General features: G+C 46.6%; 1 protein-coding gene across 4 annotated transcripts in view; it reads left to right on the plus strand.

Moving 5' to 3' along the window:
- The window catches only part of DNAJA4 (DnaJ heat shock protein family (Hsp40) member A4), a 404528-nt gene extending 384406 nt beyond the window's left edge, over positions 1–20122 (plus strand). For all 4 annotated transcript variants that reach the window (XM_044077833.1, XM_044077832.1, XM_044077835.1 and 1 more), the window contains 2 exons: positions 19552–19652; positions 19737–20122. In XM_044077833.1, the coding sequence (XP_043933768.1) occupies positions 19552–19652; positions 19737–19949 (314 nt within the window). In that variant the 3' untranslated portion in view covers positions 19950–20122. The remainder of the gene's footprint in view (positions 1–19551; positions 19653–19736) is intronic.
- Positions 20123–24116: the final 3994 nt, after the last annotated feature.

A 24116-nucleotide genomic window follows, 5' to 3' on the forward strand; every position in this document is an offset into this window, starting at 1 on the left:
GAGGTTGAGTGCGACATTTATGCCTCATTCAACCCCAGAGTTCTCATGGAGTGCAGGAACAACCTGGTTTTAAAAGGGTTAGCTCAGGGAGATCCATTGGCTTCGGACTCTCCCTCTAAGGCTTCTCAGGATCCCAAGAGACCTCCTTCCTCAAAGGGGGTCTCCTTCGGTCCCTAAAAAGCCTAGGCTCTTGGATTGCAGATCCCCATTTCAGAGTCCAGCCTGTATGGCTTCGGATCCAGCATGTTCCTCTGAGAGCCTTGGATCAATCTTTTGGACCTGAGGCCTTTGGATCTGACTAGGCGCAGGCCTTCTCCGGATCCAGCCTGTTTGTTGGATCTGTCCGGCACGCGACTCCTACCAGGGCTTCGGATCCGATTGTACTGTCTGATCTGATAGTCATCGACAGTCTCCTTTCCACATCTACATCATTGGATCCAGTGCGTCGGAGTTGGTCCTCTCGGGATTGTAGAACATTGGTGGGATCTCCAGCTAGGTTTGGTCACTCTTCCGATTCTTCAGGTCCTCCAGAAGTTTGTTACCCACAGACATAGATAGACTGAGGAGTTTTCTCAAGGCCCAAATCAAATTGGGCTTTTTGCCATCCCCAGCTTAGGTGCCTAGGGGACATTCTCCATCCATGGGACTTCATTCTCCTCTTACAACCCACCCAGGTTTGGAACGTTTGGATCGGAGCATTCCTTGTGAGAAGCAGACTGTCCAGTATCCCTTCCTTCTCTATCTGCCTCCCTCACTGTTGAGCTTATAGAACTTATCAGAAGGGCTTGAAATGAGCCAGACGCGGTGGAACCAGTACCCAAGAAAGCTGTCCATGTTCCTCAGTCGTCAAGGGTAAAGCCTTTTGGAGTCCTCAAGGGTAAAGCCTTTTGGAGTAAGGGCGTCCCCGTCAATGCCATTGTGGTCACTGCTGCGACTAAGAAGGAGCTGGCAGAACAGAGCTTCCCTGTTCATCCCCCGAACAGGGAGTCTCGGGCGATAGACCAGTTTGGAAAGCACCCGTTTGTCTCCGCTACATTTGGACTGAGAGCAACCAACTTTTGACGGATTTGGTATTGGAACTCACCACTTGCCTTACAAAGTTGTTGCCCCCAAAGAGTCTTAAACTTGTCTCTCCTAAGCTGGCAAATCTGACTTTATCTAATGCTTCGATGAGGCTGATCTCTAATGCAGCAGAGGCCACTTCTTGAGCAGCAGGCACTGGCATTGATTGCCATTTGACGGCACACCTGGCTTTGCCTTTGTGGGTTTGCAGTACCCTTTAAGGCGTCCTTTACAAACACCCCATTTGACTGCTCCACCTTATTTGGTCCATCTGTCAAGGAAGCTTTAACCTGCAGTGAGCAGGAAAGCAAGACTCTGTCCATGGTGGAAATCAAGTTATCTACTCCCCAACATTCCTTTTCCAAGATTCAGAAGGGAAGTAAGAAGCTTTGGTTCCACAGGACAAAGTCTGCCTTCCAGGATGTTCCCCAGGAATCTTCTTCTGCAGGCAAGGGCATGGGATTCAGTGGCAGGCACTGCCCCAGGGGCAGACAGGGTCTGCAGAATCAGAGCTCTCAAACCTTTCTCAGAGAAGCCCTTTCAGCACTCCTGAAGTGCTGCCCAACTACCATGCCCTGGAGGCAGTTGGGAAACTATTCTACCTTTACCCAGTAGCCTGGACAAGTCTCATCTCTGATCAGTGGGTGTTAAAAATTATTTCCAGGGGTTACTTCATTCCCTTTTCTCAGCCTCTGTAGTTACAAAATCCCTCCTGGACATTCCACCATGCCAGAGGGAGTTGGCCTATCTCAAGGTCCAAGACCTTCTTCAAAAAAGGGCATCCAAGAGGTCTCAACAGGGTAAAGAGGGTCCAGACCTTACACTTCTTTCTGGTGCCAAAAAAATTGGGGGACCTACACCTGATATTAGATCTCGGCAAACTGAACTTGTCAGTCAAGTCCAAGTTCCGAATAGTCATTGTCCAGTCCATCTAGCCTCTGTTGGGAAAGGACGATTGGATGTGCTCAGTGGATCTCAAGGATGCATACCATCATATCAAGATCGACAGGTGCTCCTAGAGACATCTGCACTTTCAGTTAGGAGCCAATCACTACCAGTTTGGAGCCCTGTTCTTTGGTCTCACCAAAGCCCCCCAGGTGTTCATCAAATGCATAGCAGTGGTAGCAGCTCCTCTATGGCTGCTAGGATTCCAGGTCTTTCCGTACCTGGACGATTGACTCTTTACTGCACCCACAAGGTGTTGACTTCTAATGGCCACCAGTTACACCATCAACCTCTTTCAGCATCTAGGCATTAGTCAATTTGCCCAAATCCAATCTTTTTCCATGCCAAAACTTAGAGTTCATCGGAGTACAACTGGACACAGTGACAGACTGCAGCACTACTCTTACATCAGGTTCAGCTCATTTGAGATCAGGTGTCTCGCTTGTTAAGCCTAGAGCGCCCATCAGATCATGTGATTCTTCAAGTGTTAGGCTCTGTGACAGCTGCCATCATATGCATGGTATCAAATGCAGGTACTTCAGTGGATCCTGGCAGTCCAGTGGTCCACTCATGTTCACCCCATGTCCATGACCGTCAGGATTACTCAGGTGTGCAGAAATCATCTCGCTTGGTGGCTTGAGACACAGGATCTAATTCTAGGCAGGCATTTTTGTCTGCCCCCTCCCCAGGCCACTGTGACCATGGATGCCTCCCTGTTGCGGTGGGGGGGCATATCCAAGGCAGGATGATCAAAGGCACATGGTCCCCCACAGAGACCAAATTGCACATACGTTCTGGAGATGAAGGCAGTCCTCCTGTTGTTGCATGCCTTTGGAAGTCCCTCCCTGTGGGAAGTATAGCAGTTCATACGGACAACATGGCAGTGTCCTCGTACATCAACAAGCAAAGAGGAACATGGTTTAACCCCTGTGCAGAGGAGCCATGAGAGTGTGGGAATGGTCTTCCAGGTGCTTCTTGCAACTTACATTCCTGGCAGTTCCAACATGCTGGCCAACAAAGTCAGCAGATCTGTCTAGCATCCCCACTAGTGGTCCCTGAATCCATCAGTGGCACATCAGATATTCGACCATCGGGGGTCAACCATGCTGCCAGTCCCCAGTCGACCACAAATGCAGCAACTACTTTGTCCTGATCCCCTCGATGGGGGAGTCACTCAGGGACACTCTGTCTCATGACTGGCCATCAGGACTCCTATGCTTACCCTCCTACTCCCCTAATTCCCAAGGTCTTACAGAAAGCTCGCCCCCTGAAGACCTCTCATCCTCACTGCCCCTTTTTGGTCTCATCAGGTGTGGTTCTCCCTTCTGAACTGTCCTGCCCGGATATTGGATCTGCTTCCAGATCTTCTCTCCTATCCATGGGGGCTTCCACTTCCCAATCTTCTAAACGCTTGGTTCTTCCAGTGATGCTTTCATAGTCCAGGCCCCCCCTCTCCATGGGAAGCATTATCTTGGCATTTTAAAAGCCTTCTATGAAGGTGTAATGTATTCCAGTAAATGGGAAAGGTTTTCTATTTGGGCCAGACAACGCAACTTGGATCCCTTTTCAGCTACTATTCCTGATATTTTGTTCTTGACTTTTCTTTCAAGAAGGCACTTGTTTCTCCACAATTAAACTCCAGTTGGCGGCCATGTCTAATTTCCTTCTGAATGAGGGCCCTACCTTTTCTTCAAAACTATGTAAAGCCTTTCTCAAAGGGGTCTTTCTTCTCAGACCATCTAAAGATCCTTCCCCCGCCTTGAGATTTAACCTTGGTATTAGTCGTTGACACAAAAGCCTTTTGAACCGGCTGCATCTTGTGATTTCAAGTTTGTCTTAGAAGATGGCTTTTTAGTGGCCATTACATCTGCCAAAAGTTTGAGTTGCAGGCCCTTAGCATTAAGCCCCCTTTTACAGTCTTCCACAAGGATAGGGTATCCCTTAGGACAAATCCTTCATTTTTTTTCTGAAAGTGGCATCAGAAGCTATCCTCAATCTGTCCAGCTACCAGTTTTCTTCCCTAATTATCCCAGTAAAGGGGAGCATACTTTACATTGTTTAGACATCCATAGGCAACTACGTTTTTTTCTTAAGAAGACTGAGGAATTTTGAAAGTTGGACCAACTTTTTGTGGCCTTTTCTCAGAACAGGAAAGGTCTGGCAGTTTCTAAGGTAACTATTTCCAGATGGATTGCTAGCTGTATTTCCTACATTTATGATAGGCATATGGAGCCATCCAGACCAGTTAAAGCCCACTCTACTAGGTGCGTGGGTACGTATTCAGATTTGTGCTGCTGCTCTTGGTCTAATCCCCACACTTTTTTGTTTTGCACTGTAAGTTGGATTTGGTGTCCAGAAACAGGGATTCCTATGGTTCCTCTGTGCTCTGGCATATCCTTCCTCGAGGCCACCGAGTGTTCATAGTAGCTGGCGACTCTGACCCATCCATGATGAATAATGACATGGATGGCATCAGATAGTTATGTACTCACCATAACTTGGAATCTGTGCTATCTGGTGTCATTATTTATCATATTCCCTTCCTCCTTCCCCCTTTCCTACTGGGGACCTGGTAGAGCTGGAATGATGTTCTTCTTTGGGGATAGTTTAGTCTCCTTGGCAGACGGGCTGCCTTTGCATTGTTCAGCAAACTCAATCTGAGGATTACAGGTCAGTAAGGGATTGTGGGAAGGGGAGGAGCTTGAGCTCTGGATCTGGTCTGTCCATCAGTTGCTGGCTCGAATCAGAGGTCGGATCCAAGACCCATCCATGATGAATAATGACACCAGATAGCACAGATTAAAAGTTATGGTAAGTATATGAATCTTTATTTTTTAGACATCTGCAGCTTTCCTACTGAGTAGAGCCTGGTCATTGCCTGGGACGATATACTGAGATTTGTCATGCCTAGTGTAAGCTACACTGGATACCATCTGGTTTACCTCCATACTGGTTTATCTTCTTGGCTAAAACTTGTGGTGGCTTTGTCCCCCCACACTACATATTTGTCTGTTTTGATTGTCTGGGCAAGTCTTCATATTAGGAGGCGGAATCATTTTGAGCAGTTATACCCCAACAACTCCCACCACCTGAGCAACACAAGTGTGTAATTTTGTCTTTTTAATACAGTTAAAATGGAACAGTTATGTACACTATATGTAAACATAGCCCATGGAGGTAGCTGCACTGCTCTGTGAGGCTTTGTCATTTAACTGTTTTTAAGATTCTGTCCTAATAGATGGAATTTGCTGGAAGCATTTTACTCTAAACAGAAATGTCTGTCATGATAAAGCAACTGTCAGTCCCCTGAGAATGTGTTTTGCTGGTCTTGACTGTAGTATTAATAAAAATGTTAGTGATACTAGCTTGCTACATTGGGACTAAGTATAAAAATGCATCTGATGTAAATCTTTATTCATTCTTTACTGTTAGGACTTCAGTTCCCTCCTCGGAACTGACACGGCTATTACCAAGCTCGCACCAGCCAAAAACTCTCAGCTAAGACCTACCCACAATGCCCCTGTCATAGTCTCTTCAGATCTCGTTTGCAGTGTTCCTAGTCAGACGTGCAAAGCCTTCTCTCAAGCTAAATGTAGTGTTTTTGTGATTTATCTTTATAATTACCTTTACCTAGTCAGTTTTCCCTAAAGATTATCCTTTCGTCTTTAAATGTATATACTTTCTCTCTCTCTCTCTCTAAAACCTACAGTCTACCTTCGGTAGCTGTTTTCATACCATCGTTGGTACTGTCCCCTACATTTGGTAGGCCCTTTCCTACCACTTTGTGGTATTTCTTAGTACCATTGTTAGTACTCCTTTTTATCCGTTTAAAAAAAAACTCTTCTATAACCTTGCTGTTGTTTTTGGTTGGTTAAATTGTAGTTTAGGATATAAGTGTAGATGTTATGTGATCCTATCTCGCCTACATTCTGACTGATGGGTTAAGTCTCTTATTGGCTGAGCTTACTATATCCCAGGATGCACCACTACCAGTCCCCAGATCTAACTAGCAAAGACGTGGTCTCGAGCTGGCTGAGCTAAGTAGTGTTTTTTTCACTAACTTTTTCTGTCAGAAATTTGCGATTTCTATTACAAAAAGCTGTTTTAACAGCTACTCTGTACTTTGTGTGTGACTGGGAATTTTTTTTGTGGAAAATTTGTGTGTGATTGGGTGTTTGTTCTGGCTACAGGCCCCTTGATCTGTAGGGCCTTCCCTGTCAGTCAATCCCTTTCAAATCCTTAGGGGTTCTAGGATCCCCTTGAGTTATATTCACTGCTATCGGCTGTCATTCTAAACCGTAAGCTAATCTTATAGTGTCAGTCAATTTAGATAGACAATACAGGACAGTAAGGTTTTTTCTGTAAGAGAGTTACTGAGTTGTGGTTATAATGTCTCAGGCTCCTAGGCCTTCGGGCTTTAAGAAGTGCACTAAGTGCAGTTTTAAAATGTCTATCACGGATGACCACTCTCTCTGTGTATATTGTTTGGGCGCCAAACATTTGCAGGAGTCCTGCAGCGTGTGTCACGCTTTTTCCTCGAGGGTCCTCCAAGAGAGGAAAAATAAACTTATTTTGAAAGGCCTTATAAAACCCTCTTTTGAAGAAGCATTAGCGTCCTCTCCTTCTCCTGCTAAAGGACCCGACCGCCAAAAGACATAGGCAGGCTTCTCCTTTGGCTCCAAGGACTTCGGAGCCGAGGCCTCGATGCCTCCAGTCTCGACTCCTCTGGCTTCGAGCCGATGGCTGGGGCATCGAGAGGCGGGTCACCTTTATCGGCTCCACTGATCTCGGAGCCGATGAAGGTTGTCCGCCAGACACTTCCTCCTCGGCGCCAAGTCCTCCTCGGCACCGATGGAAATTGGTTTGTGCATTCCTTCGGCGCCGATAGTTATCGAAGTCGCCAGCCGGTCCCCTAGTCCCTTGGGGCCGTTGGAGAGGCCTACTTTTGGTCTCCTCTAAGTCATCGAGGATGTCAGATTCGACATAGACAGGGTGCTCCAAAGACTGTTCCAGTCCCCAGTCTTTCAAAATTTGTTTCGGCTCCAACCCAATTGGCTTCGGAGCCGATAGCCCACTCCATTGCCATTCCTCCTCCGACCGAGCAGGTGCTGATGGAGCCAGTGGAGATCCTAGGGTCGGCTCGGTCGGACTTCTTTGATGTCTCGGGACCAATGCTATCGGTTCCGAGCCTCCTCTCGGGACTTCCGTCTGCTATCATGGCTCGGGACCGGACATTCCCAGGATTCTGGGGTCCGCAGAGCTATGAGGAGTGCCTTGGCCAAGTCTTCCCATCTCTACGGCTTTACCGGCACCTTCCCTGGGCATGGAGACTGGGTCTTTGGCAGTTCCCTGTCTCTCTGCAGCGGAGCCCGGGCCTGAGGTTACCCCACTGGGGTTCCCCTCCTCCTGAGGGTTCTTAGTTGTCTTCGGAAGAGCCCCCAAGGAAGAGATCGTGCAAGAGGAAGCACGTGGACTCCCAGTCTCTTACATCGGACACTGATCTTGATGATGCGGAGGGGTCCCCAAAGTCGCCCTCGGATGATGTCTCATTTGCAGACATTCTAGAGATCCTGCTGGATATCCAAACCCCCTCTGCAGATGAGTCAGTGCTTCTCAAGGCCTTTGGGGCTCAGCCTCCGCCTCCTGGGTGTCTCCGACGAGCTCCTGGAATTGGTTTGTCGGAGGGCGTGGGAACATCCAGATACTGTGGAACCAGTGCCTTAACAAATTTTTGTCCGCCCACCCGAAGGAGTTCTGCGTGGCTGTAGATGCCATGGTGGTGGCATCTGCTACACAGCAGATCCTCCTAATAGGGAGTCTAGGAGCATGGATGACTTCAGCGGCCTTTACTCTAAGGTCCCTGAATTATTTCGCACATTTCACCAGACTACAGAGGGATCTGGTCAAGGAGCTGTCAGATTCCCTCTTAGGTAACCTACCTGAGCAGCTAGCCCAGTCGGTTAGCTCTCAGTTGGCTATCCTTACCTCTATTTCTAACTCGTCCATGAGGCTCATTTCATATGCAGGCACAGGCGTGGCTCTCACGGAGACAAGCCTGGCTCCGAGGCCTTCAAGTCTTCTTTGATGGGTCCTCTTTGTTTGGACTAAAGACACTCTTACCCGCTGTGAGCAAGAGGGAAAAACTTTATCTATTCCACTCCCTTTTGGCCTTATCCCAAGGCTAAAAGAGGAGGGAAGATGTGGTTCCAAATCACAGAAGTTCTTTCCTCAACAGCAGGAAGATTCCTTCCAGAGGCAGAGGACGGGAAATTTTTCTGGGAGACGCCGTCCCAGAGGCGGCAGGGGGCCCCGCAATACTGGAGACCGCGAGTCCTTTCGTGGCTCTTCGGCCTCCCACACTTCATGAGGGATTGCCCCGCTGTGCTAGCCAGTCGGGTGCAAGCATCTAAAAGCCTGGGAGTCCATTACTCAGGACAGATGGGTGCTTCGGATCATTGCCGGAGGTTACACCATTCCCTTCACACACTCACCTCCACCGTCCAAAAATCCCGGACCCACCACCCAGTCAAAGGGAAATTGCAGCCGCAGAAGCTTCAAAGCTGCTAGAAAAGGAGTCATCCAACCGTCCCCACAGACCAGATCGGATCAAATTACTCAAGGTTCTTTTTAGTGCCAAAAAAGACAGGGGACCTGAGCCCCATATTGGATCTCAGCAAACTAAACCAGTCCGTCATGAAATCCAAATTCCGAATGGTCACTTTACAATCCATTCTCCCGTTGTTGGAGAAGGATGTTTGGATGTGCTCCATAGATCTCAAGGACACCTATTATCACATACCGATACATCAGGCGTCCAGGAGATATCTGCGCTTCAGCCTGGGAGACAGTCATTTCCAATTTTGTGCACTGCCCTTTGGTCTCACCACAGGGTGTTCACCAAGTGTTTGGCAGTAGTGACTGCTCACCTGAGGAGTCTCGGATTCCAAGTGTTTCCCTATCTGGACGACTGGCTCCTGACTGCCACCACCAGGCATCTACTATTAGACAACCTACAAGCCACCATTTCCCTGGGTGCTTCCCTGGGAATTACATTCAATTGGTCAAAGTCTGTCTTGATGCCCTCTCAGCGCATAAGGTTCATAGGAGCAGAGATAGACTCAAAATTGATGCGCATCTTCCTTCCTTCCTACCGAAAGGATCCAGACATTACAAGGTCAAGTCCGAGCCCTGCTTCCAAAATCCAAAGCCCCAGCCAGGATGGTTCTGCAACTTTTAGGTTCAATGTCTGCCACGGTTCTCCTAGTTCCGCTGGCAAGATTGCACATGAGGATTCTTCAGTGGCTGTTATCGACACAATGGTCCTTTCAGGATCTTCCCCTCAATCATCTCATACTGATTACAGAAACGTGCAAACGGGACCTCCGCTGGTGGCTTCAGCCATCCAATCTGAATCAGGGAAGACCTTTTGTTATACCCTCCGTGGCCACCCTGACAACGGATGCCTCCCAGACGGGTGGGGGGACATTGTCTGGGCAGGTTAGTTCAGGGTTCTTGGCTCCAAACTTTTCTCCATATCAATGTACTGGAAATGAGGGCTGTACTTCTGTCCCTACAAGCCTCCACAAATTTCTCCTCAAGGCATTATCGTATCCACACGGACAACATGTCGGGTGGTCTGGTATCTAAACAAACAAGGAGGGACCAGATCTTACCCCTTTGCAGAGAGGCCATGAGGGTGTGGGAATGGGCTGGTAGCGACCCACATTCCAGGAAAATCCAATATATTGGCAGACAGATTAAGCAGGACGATTCTCTCTCCTCACGAGTGGTCCCTGAACGATACAGTAGCAGCTCGGATTTTCAAAAGATGGGGGACCCCATGCTGCGACCTGTTTGCAACACCACAAAACACAAAGTGCAAAAGGTTCTTTTCCTTGACTCCGCGTCAGGGGGAGGCAGCTACGGATGCTCTAGTCCAACCTTGGTTTATGCTTTCCCTCCGGTTCCACTCCTCCCCAAAGTTATCCAGAAAGCTTCCCAATTGGGGTCCACAATGATTCTAATTGCCTCGTCAGGTATGGTTCCCCTACCTAAAGAAATATGCTCTGGACAGCCCTTGGTTTTTGGATCTAACTCCGGACCTGCTGATTCATCAGTCGGGACGACAGCACCAGTCCCTTCACACTTTGAAATTAACAGCTTGGCTCCTCACTTCCGACCTTAGTCAGAAATCACACCTTAGACCCGGAAGTTATTCACATTTTATCTTCGGCCCACAAACCCACCACTAAGAAGTTGTACCTCAGTAAGTGGAAGAGGTTTGCTATCTGGGCTCAACTCAGAGGCTTAGACCCTATTACTGCCCCGATACCAGAGGTCTTGAAATTTTAACATCCTTGTTTAATCAAGGATCTTCAGTCTCTACTATTAAAGTCCAACTAGCAGCTATCTCCAAATTTCACGAATCCATAGACCCACCGTTGATGAGCAGCAGATTATGTAAAACTTTCATGAAAGGTGCTGTGCTCTTAAGACCCCCAGTTTTCATCCATCTTGATTTGGTACCTTAACATCTTCCCCTTTGAACCGCTGCTACATGTGAGTTAAAATATCTGTCTTGAAAACTGCCTTCTTAGTTGCAATTACCTCTGCAAGAAGAGTTTCAGAACTTCAAGCCCTATCTATCAAACCACCGTGATTTTTCACAAGGATAGAGTATCACTTAGGCTAATCCATCTTTTGTTCCAAAGTTTGTTCTAATCTCTGTCTCCAACAATCTCTAGAGCTACCAGTTTTCTTTCCAAAAATTTCAAATGAAGGAATACACCTTGCATAAATTGATGTTCACAGGCAATTGCGCTTCTATCTAGATAGAACTCAACAAATTCGGAAAACAGACCAATTGTTTGTGTCCTTTTCAGATAATAAATTGGGTAAAACCATCACTAAAGCTACTATTTCCAAATGGATTAGAGATTGCAGAACTCAGGCTTAGTCCTCTTCAAATAAGCAACTTACAACATCTATCAAAGCTCACTCTACCAGAGCTATGGCTACTTCTATTGCTTTTCATTCCAGGCTCGCTATTTCTGAGATTTGTGCGGTCCAACCGCACTTTCATTTCCCACTATAAATTGGATGTGGCATCTAGAGGCATCATTTGGTTCCACGGTACTCAGGAGTGTTTTCCAGTGAGCCACCCAGGATTCAGGTGCTAGGAAGTTGTCCAGATAGGATCACATAACATCTTTTAGTTATGTACTCACCATAACTTCAGATGTTTGGGATCCATCTCCACCCTCCTTCCCCTGCTTGGAGATCAGAAGAGATTTAACGGTTTTGAGTTCTACTGTTTTTATCTTGTTTCATCTGACGATGTTATATAAGCTGTGTGTGCATGTATGCGGACAAACTAGATCTGGGGGACTGGTAGTGGTGCATCCTGGGATATAGTAAGCTCAGCCAATAAGAGACTAACCCATCAGTCAGAATGTAGGCGAGATGGATCCCAAACATCTGAAGTTATGGTGAGTACATAACTAAAAGTTTTCCATAATGTCTGATAAAGTAAAACTAGGATGTACAGTGTGATAAGTGCGGGTGTAAGATGCCCAACTCACTCACTCCCGGTGTGTTTATTGTTTAGGCATTGACCACATCAGTGTATATTGTGATATTTGTTTGAGATTCAGCAGCCGTACATTGGCTGAGCGTAAGAACAAGCGGATTCTAAAGGGTATGATGAAAACATGCTTCTCGGAGGCTGTTTGTGGGAAGGAGGTCTCACCACCTCCTAAGCATAAGGATGTGAAGAAACATAGAGAAACAGTCACTTGGTTCCAACATCTCCATCCTTCTCGGAACAGAGTAGACACCGGGCTTCTCCTGCGCCTTTGGAGCACACTACTTCGGCACCAGGCTCTATGTCTTTTCCCTTGGTGCTGCCCTTAATTCTGACTCCAGCTACTGTACCAGCTTCGGCACCATCCCCCTCGGTGCTGACCTTGGTTTTGATACAGGCTCGGACTACTGTACCTGCATCAGCACCATCCCTGGCCATGGTGCTCAATGTCTTATACAGCTCCACTGACAGTCTGTTCCAATTGTCGAACACCTTCCCAGAACTAGATATTCTTCCTCTTATGACCCCTTTTTGGGACACCAGTTTAGTCCATTTCTTGAGACCTGAATCTCCTTCAGCAGCTTCCTTCAGATACACCAGGAGTCTTTCAGAACAAGATGTAGTGAGGGTTGTGGATCAACTTTTGGCAGCTGGAGGACTACCCACCCCTGTTAGGTTGTCTTCCCTCTTGAAATGGAAGCTTGGGATATTCATCTGTATATCCTCCAGCTCCCTCTCAGGTCCCAGAGACTTTGGCACCGATGGCCATCCCGGTGCATTCTGTTTCGGCTCCAACAGTGGAGGCTTCCCTGTTGGCACTGATTACTCTTTGTGCAACGGCTCTGTTGGAACTGGTGCCCTATCGAGCAGTGATTGGGCTGTCGACACAGTGCCAAAAAGAAGATGAAGGCAATAATGAAACACTAGTAAACGTAGGAAATTACCCAAACAACCACAAAGGAAGCCCGCAACAAGCTGGAAACTCAGGAGAATTTGTTATAACACGAAATGCTAGAATAACGCAATTATCCTAGTACGTTTTCGACACAGTGGCTTCTAGTTCAGCGCCTATTTTTTCAGTGGTGCCATCTATGGCCACGGCTCCCCGGGCAGCTACCGCTCCTCTCTGAGCTCCTCAACTGGAGGCAGGCTCCTCAGGGCAGGGTGTGACCCCGGTTCCAAGGTTGTCCTTCTAGATTCCGAGCTCCCATCGCTCCTTGGGCAGGCCTGCTCTCCAGGTGATGGATAGGGTCCTTTCCTCAACAGGCTCGCAGTTGGCACCATAGGCATCGGCACCAGAACCCCCCTAGCTTGCAGCTGTCCCTACTCTGGAATCCCAAGCACGGGAGCTGCCTTCCCTTGAAGGGAACCCTTTCTCCGGAGTCATCCTTGGTAGATCCCACTGGGGAGCCACCCTGAAAGAAACTGGAAGAGGAAGCATCTTGATTCCCCTGAGGAATCAATCCGCAAAAACACAGATTGTGATGAGGGAGAAGGGTCCCCACAGTCACCCTCCCCCCCAGAAGATGTCTCATTTGGAGACATTCTCGAGATCCCCAAGCAGTGGGGAGACTGGATGCCCTCCAACCCTTCAGAGGAATCTGTGTTCTTGCAGGCCATCCGTGCTTTGTCATCTACGTCCTGGGTGACCCCACCTGCAGATGAGCTTGTTAAACTTATTGTGCATTGTGTCTGGAAGGCCCCAGACAACATAGAACCTGTTCCCCGGAGGCCAGATAAAATTTTATCTACCCTTGAAGACCAGCCTAATTGGTCCAAGCAGCTGGTTGCTGATTCCATAGTCATGGCGGCTGCCGCCAAGAGGGAACTGGCAGAAGATATCCCCCGAACAGGGAGTCTCGGGCTATGGACAGACTGGGGAAGTGGGCCTACACTTCAGCGCTGAATTTTCTGGCACACTTTACTCGCCTCCAAAGAAACCCAATTTCAGAAATGTCTGCCTCTTTGGCGGGGGTACTGCCTGAGAAGGTACGTGATACTGTTGCCTCTCAGCTAGCTACCCTGGAATCCATCTTGAACTCCTCTATGCATTTGATCTCTCACACCACTGAGGGGGCAGCTCAAGCAGCCGCATCAGGCATAGTCTTGAGACAACATGCTTGGATGCATTTGTGTGATTTCGCGGACCCCTTTAAATCTTCCTTTGTCGAATCTTCGCTTTTTGGTCCCAAAGTAAGAGACATACTATCACATAGTGAGAAGGACGGAAATACCTTGTCTGCTGTGGGCATATGTCCCGCCCCCAGAGATCCTACTCCAGGAACCAGGGGGGATTGTGGTTCAAGAGATCTCAAGGATCCTTTTCGTGCCACTTGTGATGAGCAATCCCCCTGGGGCAGAGAGGGCAACTCATCCAGACGATGCCCCTGGGGGCAGAGGGGGGTCAGCGCAACCAGGGCTCTAGAGATTTATTTTCTGGCCGACCCTTCCAGTGCTCCTGAACAGCGGCCCGTTTGCTTTCCTTTGGAAGCAGTTGGGGGGGTCGAATTTTTTTTTTTTTTTTCCCCCCCCTGCACCTACAGGCCTGGCAACTCATAATGGGTGTGTGGGTGCAAGGAATAATATCATATCCCATTCAGTCTTGCTCCCAGACCCGTAAAATGAATCCCCGATGTCCCACCCAGTCAGAGGGAGGCTGCAGCCTTAGAAATCGAAAAGCTGTTAAGAGTCATCCAACCAGTCTCACCAGACAAGTGAGGATCTGGGTTTTACTCTAGGGTCTTTTTAGTGCCAAAAAAGACAGGGGACTGGAGACCAATCCTGGATCTCAGCTTACTAAAATTCATAAACCCTCAATTCCGGATGGTCGGTATAGTCCATCCTCCCCTTCCTGAGGAAGGACAACTGGATGTGCTCTGTAGATCTCCAGGACACGTATTACCACATAAAAATGGACAAACGCTCCCAGAGATTTCTCCACTTCTGGCTGGGAGCCAATCACTATTAGTTCAGGGTACTGCCCTTTGGTCTCTCGACAGCCCCCAGTGTTCACCAAATGTATGGCAGTTGTAGTAGCTCATCTCAGACTACAAGGATTCCAGGTGTTTTCATATTTAAACGATTGGCTCCTTCCTGCCATAACCAGGAATCTTCTCATTCTCAGTCTCTCTTACACTCAAGGCCTTGCTCTTCGCTTAGGTATCACGATCAACATGGACAAATCACAAATTTCTCCAACAAGCACTGGAATTCATTGGAGTGATCTTCGACACAATGTCCTGTCAAGCTTCCCTTCCTCCTCACAGGCTTTCAAAAATAAGAAGCCAGATTCAAGTCCTCCTTCCACAGACATTTGTACCAGCACGCCTTGTACTACAGCTATTGGGATCTATTGGGATCTATGGCAGCAACCATTACCTTAGTTCCACTGGCGAGGTTGCACATGAGACTAGTACAGTGGCTCCTTTCATTAGTGTTCGATCTTAACCCACCCACTTGACCACATGATACGCCTTACAAACCTTTGAAAGAAAGAAATGCTTTGGTGGATGAAGCCAGAATCAAATCTTTGGTGTCGACAGTTCTGCCTTCCTCAGCCCAGTGCCACTATGACCACGGATGCTTCCCTGTTAGGGTGGGGTGGTGCATTTCCAGGGAAAGACAGTCCAAGGCACCAGGTCTCCATGGAGGCCAATTTGCACATAAATGTACTGGAATTGAGGGCAGTTCTCTTAGCGTTGCAAGCATTCCACACATGCCTTGCTTCCGGGACCATTGCAATTCAATCTGACATGTCAGTCGTCTGGTACATCAACAAACAAGGCGGAACCAGGACTTATCCCCTGTGTCGGGAGGGCATGAGAATTTGGCACTGGGTGATGGATTCCATCCACATTCTCATAGCAACGCACATTCCCGGGAGTTCCAATCTTATTGCGGACAGTCTGAGCAGGAACATTCTGATGCCTCACGAGTGGTTCCTCAGTCCTACAATAGTGGATTAGATCTTCCGCCGTTGGGGCAGGCCTTGCTGTAACCTGTTTGCTTCTCCCCTAAACAACAAATGCAGAAGCTACTTTGCCCTGATCCCCCCTTAGAGGGAGTGACCGAGAGATAGTCTGATGCATGATTGCACATTGGTGCTTCAGTCGTTAACAAGTCCTCCTTTCGAGCCTTCTAACTCATGTAATATGAAATTTTTGTCTTGGTAAACTACTTCTAGTAGCCCTTAACTCAGCGAGAAGAGTATCTGAGTTGCAGGCCTTGAGTGTCAAGAGAACTTACTTGATTTTTCATAGGGAGAGTGTCCCTACGTACAGATCCCTCCTTTTTGCCCAAGGTCATTTCTGGGTTTTCCATTAATCAATCTATTGACCTACCGGTTTTCTTCCCTCATCATTCAAATAGAGGGGAATACCTTTTGCATACATTTGGAGTTTGGAGCAGTTCTTTACAGTTTCTACTTGGATAAAACTAAATCTTTCAGAAAAACGGATCAATTGTTTGTGGCCTTTGCAGGACCCAGAATGTGTAGGTCTGTCTCCAAAATGACTATCTTCTTGGCTCAGAAACACCATTACTTTCTTCTGCCATCAGAATAAAGTGTCTTTACCTTCCAGAATAAAGGCTCACTCTACTAGATCGAGGGCTACTTCTGTGGCCTTTCATTCCAGAGCCTCTATGGATGGTATCTGTGCAGCAGCCACTTGGGCAAGACCTCATACCTTTATCACTCATTAAAAATTGGATTTGGCCTCCAGGGGAAGAGCATCTTTTGGTTCTGTGGTGCTCAGGAATGTCCTTCCTTAGGGCCACCCAGGACTCTGTCCTAAGGAATGAATAAAAATTTACAACATCAGATAAAGAAGTTGTCTTACCATAATAATCCTTCTGTATTGTAGATCTTTATTCATTCATTACTTCCCACCCTCCTTCCCCCTGCCTGGACTCCTGGTGGACTTTAGGATTTCCTTATTAAAGTTATTTACTCAGACGGAGCCTTCTACTGTCTCCTTTATTACTTCTGTACTATAATGGCGGGCAAACTCTATCTGAAGAGACTATAAGAGGGGCATTGTGGGTAGGTATTAGCTGAGAGTTTTTGGCTGGCGTGAGCTTGGTACTAATGCCCATGTCGGTTCTGAGGACGGAACCAAAGTCCTAACAGTAACGAATGAATAAAGATCTACAACACAGATGGAAAGTTATGGTAAGACATAACTTCTTTTTTTGAAGTCAGCTGTTATGCAGTTGTGCTACTACACTTTCAAGTTGACTTTCCTATTTAAGTACTATACAGTTTTCAAGGGCAAAGACATAGAATGAGGGTAATGATGAGGGAGAAGCATTGAAATGGTATAGCAGTCAAGAGGTTATATGGATAAGGATTTAACAGGTCTTGTAAGAGAGAACCTCACTCTATCCCTTTAATTACTGTCATCCATTCAGTGAGTGTCTAAGTCCCTCCTACTGCCTTTTTGTGGGTATGATGAAGCAATCACTTGGCAGTACAGGGAATGCCTTACCCACGGACTGGATCCTTTCAGATTTCTAGTGCTATAAGAGAAGGAGTTCTTGGTAGACTGTTCCTTACTCTGGATCTCCTCACTTCTTGCGCTCCAAGAAACCCTATTGGACCCCCCCCCCCCCAAATTGCTTCTTTCTGTGTGCTTTGAATAGTGTATTCTGCTATTTTTTTCTGATTGGGAAATTGTGTATGCTTCAGGTTTTTACTTTACCTGCAATATAAGACTTATACTGCATATTCTAAGCTGTAATTGAAAGTTTTGACAGGAAAACTTGCTGGTTTTGCATTTCTTTTCTTTGGGGTTATGAGTATTTGAGACAGTTGAACAGATTTACAACATTTTAAAACAAATTTTTTGTTTAAATCACGAGTTTCCTGTCATTTTGTATGTTAAATGTTTTTGACTAGAATTTTTCATAAGCTTATGCTTTCTTTTTTTGTTCAAAGCTGTTTTATGCCATTTCTAATCATTTGGTGCCGAAACTAGCTTTATTAAAATTGGTGGATTTTGCGATGTATTTTGTGCTTTGAACTGTTACTGAAACTACTGCCATTTTACTTAGTGCAGTGTTCAGAATAGAATCCCTAAAGAAATGGACTTGGATTACTGTTTAGAGTGAGAATAGTGGGATTTGTCCATTGTTTTTTTTTTCTGGGCCGACCATACAGCTATTTGGTGGTGTTCTGGTTGTTTTTTTATGGACTCTGATATGGTGCTCCCAACCACACCACCAGTCTACCCCTTGTGCACCTAAACACAGAAATAAATCAAGAAATAGATCAACCCTATGGCTCGTGACTCATTGGTAGTCTTGCCCCAGGTCGCTTGGTGTGGTGTTTGACCCTTGTGACATGCACAGTTGTGGTACTGACATGTCTTTTGGGGTTGTACCATTGCCTGGCTCTAGTTTCAAAGAACCAAACTCTAAGTACCGGGTAAGTCAATGGTTCAGAAACGTGTGCATCGTTTAGAGCCAGGTCCCTTCAAACGAGAAGGGGCAACTTGTTTTTTAAAGGGGCTCCTCCTGGAACAGACTGGGACTACCCCTTCACACGCTAATCAAGACAAAGCTAAGTCTAAGGTTCCAGAAGACTTAGGCCTGATCTCCTCCTCACTGGGGCAGGTGAGTCCCAGACTTCACTTCCTTATTTTATAAAAAAGGAGGTATTGGCCATATTTGGTAGCATCATTCACTGCCAAGAAGCCTCACAACTCTACATCAGCAGGATTAGGAGGAAGATTGAGAACACAAATACATCTTGGGGTTATCCTGGTACCATCCCCTGGGAAGGTACTGAGCATAGGCAGACTTATGGGAAACTGTACTGACTCGCCCTTTCGGTTTGGTATTGGAACCAACTGAAACTGGAGCACTAAGGAGCTGCTTACATCTTTGACACAGACTATCTTTCAACTCAGATGCCTTCAAATCAAGATTAGACTTGGAGCCAAAGCTTTGGTGCTGAGTTCGGGGGTATTAATCAACACACATTCTTGGAGCCATCTCTCCCTCACAGAGCTTTGACCCTGGACAGCTCTGATCAGAGGCTGGCTTTGGAGTTGGGGCTCAGGCTCATTTGTGCAGAGATTTCTCTCTTTGGAACTGAGGGCAGCCTTGGCCTTTGAGGCTTTAGAGAGGGTTGTAGCTAATACCAAAGACAAGATGGCTTCAACCAGTTTGGTTCCACCCATACCCCATTTGCAGTCTATCTTCGCCTTTTCATCCTATTAGATAAGGACATCTGGTCCAGGGCTTATAGGAAGTTCAGTTTGCTAGCTCCCTATACAATTCTGACGCTCCTGCTCCCCAAGAAGGTATTCCCAGAAAATGGATGCTATGCACTGTTCCCCTTTTTGAATGCACATTGTTTGGTGTTTGGGTTACCGTGGAGAGTTGCTACGCAGCCTTTATTTGTGTCTGTGTGTGTACTTTGGTATTGGAACAGGAGGCGTTAGAAAAGGTTGTTTCCATGCTGGACTCTAGAAAAACTGAAAGTGTCCTGTCTCTGGGTTTATGAGCTGTGGCTGTACTGCCAGGTAATTGGTCCATCACACCCACAGATAGGCAGTAGTAGGGTAACAGGAAACTACTACCCAAATGCTAGTAAGTTGGTGTGTTGCATAAACATCTAGTGTTCGAAAAAAATAGGACTTGCTCAATTGTTTTATTTCCGAGCCTTCTTTTTGCAGTGTAATATATCTTGATGCAGAGCATTGTGGGCAAAGGGGATTTGGCGATTAGATTGAGAGTTTAGAATTCTGTGCTAGAAGCCTGTGGCATTAGTTCTGTTAGCAGACAAGGATGGACTTGCTGTTCAAACATAACATTACCATAAGTACGTAACTCATTTAATCTACTTCATTTCCTATACATTGTGTTAGTTGTGCAAGTAGCATTCTAGATAACTTAGTCCCTCAAATGTAAAACTGTATGCAAAATCCATTTTGAACTAATGCCTTTTTCTTTCATAGGTGAAGTAATAAAGCATGGTGCTTTAAAATGTGTTCTTAATGAAGGAATGCCTATCTACAGGGATCCGTTTGAGAAGGGTCGATTAGTCATACAGTTTTTTGTAAGTGTATGCTAACTACCTTTCAATTTGATTTATTTACCCTGATAGTTACGAGTTATCTAAATTGTTTTTTTCATTTTTCAGGTCATATTTCCTGAAGATGGATGGCTTCCTCTGCATAAGCTTCATCATTTAGAAGCTTTACTACCTCAAAGAGATGATATTATGGTAACAGAAGACATGGAGTATGTTGAACTGTCTAAATTTGATCCTGAAGCTGAACGTAGACATTTTGCTGGCGAGGCTTATGAGGAGGATGAACGGCCTAGAGCAGGTGTTCAGTGTCATACCTCATAAAGCATCTGCAATAGGATTTAAACAAAGACTTCAAAATGTAGTGCATTAAATTGTCATTGAAAAGGACTTACTTAGTTTTTGATGTTTCAGACTCTATTTTTATCAGATTGTACTAGTTTTTGTGCAGATAAATCCAATTTATGCTTTACATTAAAGACCAGAATTGTGGACAATTTGAGTCAGTCTTCTGGGACTGAAATGGCTAATGTAAATGAAATGATGTGTTGTCTGTCCTATCTCACCTTCATCCCAACATGCACTAGGAAAGCTCCTCAGGTCTTGTTTGCAGCTAAAGATTGGGTGCTCGTTCTACTGGCCCTGGCGAAGTATACTGTTGATTATTACCACTATTGTTGCAAATTATTTCTTCTTAATTATTCGTACTTATTCTTATTCTATATAACTAGTTTGGTGTTAGTTTTGGTTATTTCCGCTTGTTCTGCTGCTGGCCATCATTTTCCCACTAAGGCTTTTTTCCCCATCCCGGCCTCCACTTTTAATGGCGCGTTTTAGTTAGAGGGCTCTTCTTACCTTTGTTCTTTAAAATTGCTTAATCAGTTTGTTTAAGTTTGAGAACTGCTCTACCCTTAGCCCATTTAAGTTAGAGGGCTTCCCCTTCTTTCACTCTTCTGGGCATAGCCCGTTTAAGTTTGAGGGCTGTGCATCCCCTCTTTCTTCTCTTACAGTTATGGTTGATTAACTACTGTTGCAGTTATTAAAAAAAAAAAAATTCCACTCCAGACCCTAAGGCTGTCAGATCCGAGAGATCTATTGCTCTGGCACCATCAGTCTCGCTGCTGGTGGAGTTCGAGTTGCGGACCCAGTCCCCCGTCTTGGAACCGTTCTCCCCTAGTTAAATCACCTTTGCTCCAGCCTTCCAAGTCTCCAGCCCCTTCCACTCGGTCTTCCAGGAGCCTATCCGATGATGACATGGATCGAGTGGTACAGAGGCTATTAAGGACACAGGCGCTCGCCAAGCTGTTATCGGATCCAACCTTGAGGGCTTCGGATCAGACCCACATCCTCCCCTTCTGCTTCGATTTCAACCTGACCTCGGAGCCAGAATGTCCAGAGCTGATGTTGATAGAACCGTCAAAACTGAGATCTATTACGGGATCTTCGGATCTGATCATGGCTCCAATGCCCTCTGCTCTATCAGAGCTCGAGGAGTCTAGGAGCCGATACTTTTTGGTTGGGTCCGGGGAGGTGAATTTGTTTGGACAGCTGTCAGATCTGAACTTGCCCCTCGGGGCATCCATTCGTGTGAGCTCAGTTCCTATCTCCGGCTTGGAGCCATCCTCCTTGATTCCAGGGATTCCCTCAGGTTCTTCAGATCCAGGGATTTCCTCGGATTAGGGGTGAGGGCTTTTGAGGTGGTGAGTGCCGTCTCCCACAGGCAGCTCCACTGTCATCTCTGGACGTTCTTCCCCCAAAGGCACGAGTGTCTGCCTGTATACCCTTGCATCCACAGGGACGCAGAGATCTTAGGCCTCAGGATGCCCCACAGGGTGCCCCCCACTCTTCTGAAACCACTCCAGAGTACCCCTCTGAAGAGGTCACTCGGAAGAGGTTTTGTTAGAGGAAGCATTTAGACTCCCCAAAGGAGTCCGTTGCTTTGGATATGGACCTCGATGAAGCCAAAGGGTCCCCATGGTCTCCTCCTGATGTCTCCTTTGGAGACGTCATAGAAATACTTAAACAGAGAGGCGGCTGGAAGTCCATCGGCCCTTAAACAGAGGAATCTGTGTACATGAAGGCCTTTGGATTGCACCCTTCCTCCACTTGGGGTGTCTCCTCCTTTCAACGAACTTCTGGATTTAGTTTTTCGAAAGATGTGAGTCTCCAGATTCAGTCACATCTGTTCCTCAGAGGCCAAATAAGTTCACCACCTCCCCCTCAGACAAAACTTTTTTAACTAAGGGAGCCCCAGTAGATGCTATGGTGGTGGCGGCAGCCACCAAGAAGGAACTCTGTCAGAGACATCTTCTGTTCATCCACCGAACAGGGAGTCCCACGTGATGGCCAGATATGCAAATTGCATTTTTTCTTCGGCGATTTTTGCTCTTGGATCGTTTAATTACCTGACCCACTGTACTAGATTACAGAGAGATCTCCTGAAGGAGTTAGGAGCTGTTCTCCAAGGTTCAGTAGCTGAAGGGGTGTCGGAGAAAGTTTCCTCTCAGCTGTCTACCTTAAATTCAGTGGTCAACTCCTCCATGAGACTGATTTCTTATGCAATGGATGGAGCGAGTAGAGCAGCGGGTGTAGAAATTCTTGGATGCGCTTGTGTGACTTCGTGGAACTCTATATCTTCCTTTGTGAATGCCCCGTTTGATGGCTTATCTCTGTTTGGGCCCAAAGTCAAGGACACACACTAACCAGGTGTAAACAAGAAGGCAAGACACGCTGTCTGCCTTAGGAGTCTGTTTTTCCCTACCTACCAGACCATATTCCAAAGGTCAGAAAGGAAGTGGAAAAATGTGGTTTTGAAAATCCCAGAGAACTATCCAGGACACACGTGGTGAATCTTCCCAAGTATAGTGGAAGATGCCGACCACGTGGCAGAGGGGGTCAGCAGAATCAGGGCAACAGAGAATCTTTCTATGGTAAGCCCTTTCGGCGTTCCCAAAGGGAGGCCTGCCTGTCCATCTCTGGAGCAGTCGGGGACCGCTTAGCTTTGTACCTAGAAGCCTGGCTATCAATAACAAAAGACAAGTTGGTACAAAGCATCATATCCAGTGATTAATTCATACCCTTTTCCATCCCCGTCCCAAACATGAAAAACATCCCAGACATTCCACACAGTTAAAGGGAGCAGGTAACATTAGAAATTCAAAAGTTGCTAGACAAAGAGTCATCCAGACAGTCCCCGCAGACCAAATAGGATCCGGAATTTACTCAGGATTCTTTTTAGTCCCAAAGAAAACAGGGGACTGGAGACCAATTCTGGATTTCAATAACCTAAACAAATCTGTAAGAAAGTCCAAGTTCCAGATGGTAACACTGCAGTCAATACTTCCTCTTCTGGGACAAGACGATTGGATGTGCTCTATAGACCTCCAGGATGAATGCTACCACATAAAAATAGACAGGTGATCCAGGAGGCACCTGTGCTTTCGGCTGGGAGCCAGTCACTACCAGTTTTGAGCTCTGCCCTTTGGCCTCACAACAGTCCCCAGGCCTGTTCACCAAATGCATGGCAGTAGTTGGGGCTCACTTGAGGTGCCTAGAATTCCGGGTGTTTCCATATTTAGACGACTGGCTCCTGACTGCCATCACCAAGCATCTACTAATAAAAGCAAGAAACACCACCTTGCAGCTCTGCTGTCCCCTACGAATCACAAGAAACTGAGAAATATGTCTTGCTGCCTTCTCAGCCTGTCATTTTTATAGGAGCAGAATTGGATACAAGGATAATGGCCAAACTTCCTCCAGAAAGAGTGCAAGTTCTATGATGTCAGGTTTTAAAACCTTTTAAAAAGAAAAAAGCACAAGCAAGGACAGTCCTAAAAGTCTTGGGGACCATGGCAGCAGCAATGACCTTGATCCCATTAGCACGTCTGCATATGAGAATTCTTCAGTGACTACTGTCCACTCAGTGGTCAATGCAGGAACTGCCTGTGTCCCACAAAATATTGATAATGGAATCTTGCAAAAAAGACCTTTGTTGGTGACTTTACTCCACTCTTGTGACACTAGGTTAACCATTTGTACTTCCCCAACCATTAGCCACAGTGACCACGGACGCCTGTCAGATAGGTGGGGGCATTATCTGGGAAAGACAGTCCAAGGCACTTGGCAGGATCACAAGGCCCATTTGCACATCCATGTCTTAGAGATGAGTGGTGCTACTGGAGTTGCAAGCATTCCAGGACTCTCTTCTTCTGGGAACTATTGCAGTACAGACAGACAGCATGTCAGTTGTATGAACCAGATCTTACCCCCTTTGTCGAGAGCCCCTGAGAGTATGGCAGTGGGCAACCTTCTCCCAACGCTTTCTGATAGCAACACACATCCCGGGGAAGTTCAAGGTGATAGCAGGCAGAATCAGCAGAGCGATTCTGATGCCTCACGTGTGGTCCCTAAACAGGAAGTAGTGGAAAAGATTTTCCACAAATGGGGCCATCCTTGCTGCAACCTTTTGTGACATCCATGAATGTCAGATGC

Source organism: Protopterus annectens, chromosome 7.part0 (genome assembly GCF_019279795.1).
Source record: "Protopterus annectens isolate FY-2018-M chromosome 7.part0, PAN1.0, whole genome shotgun sequence".
In the NCBI taxonomy this organism is placed as follows: Eukaryota; Metazoa; Chordata; order Ceratodontiformes; family Protopteridae; genus Protopterus; species Protopterus annectens.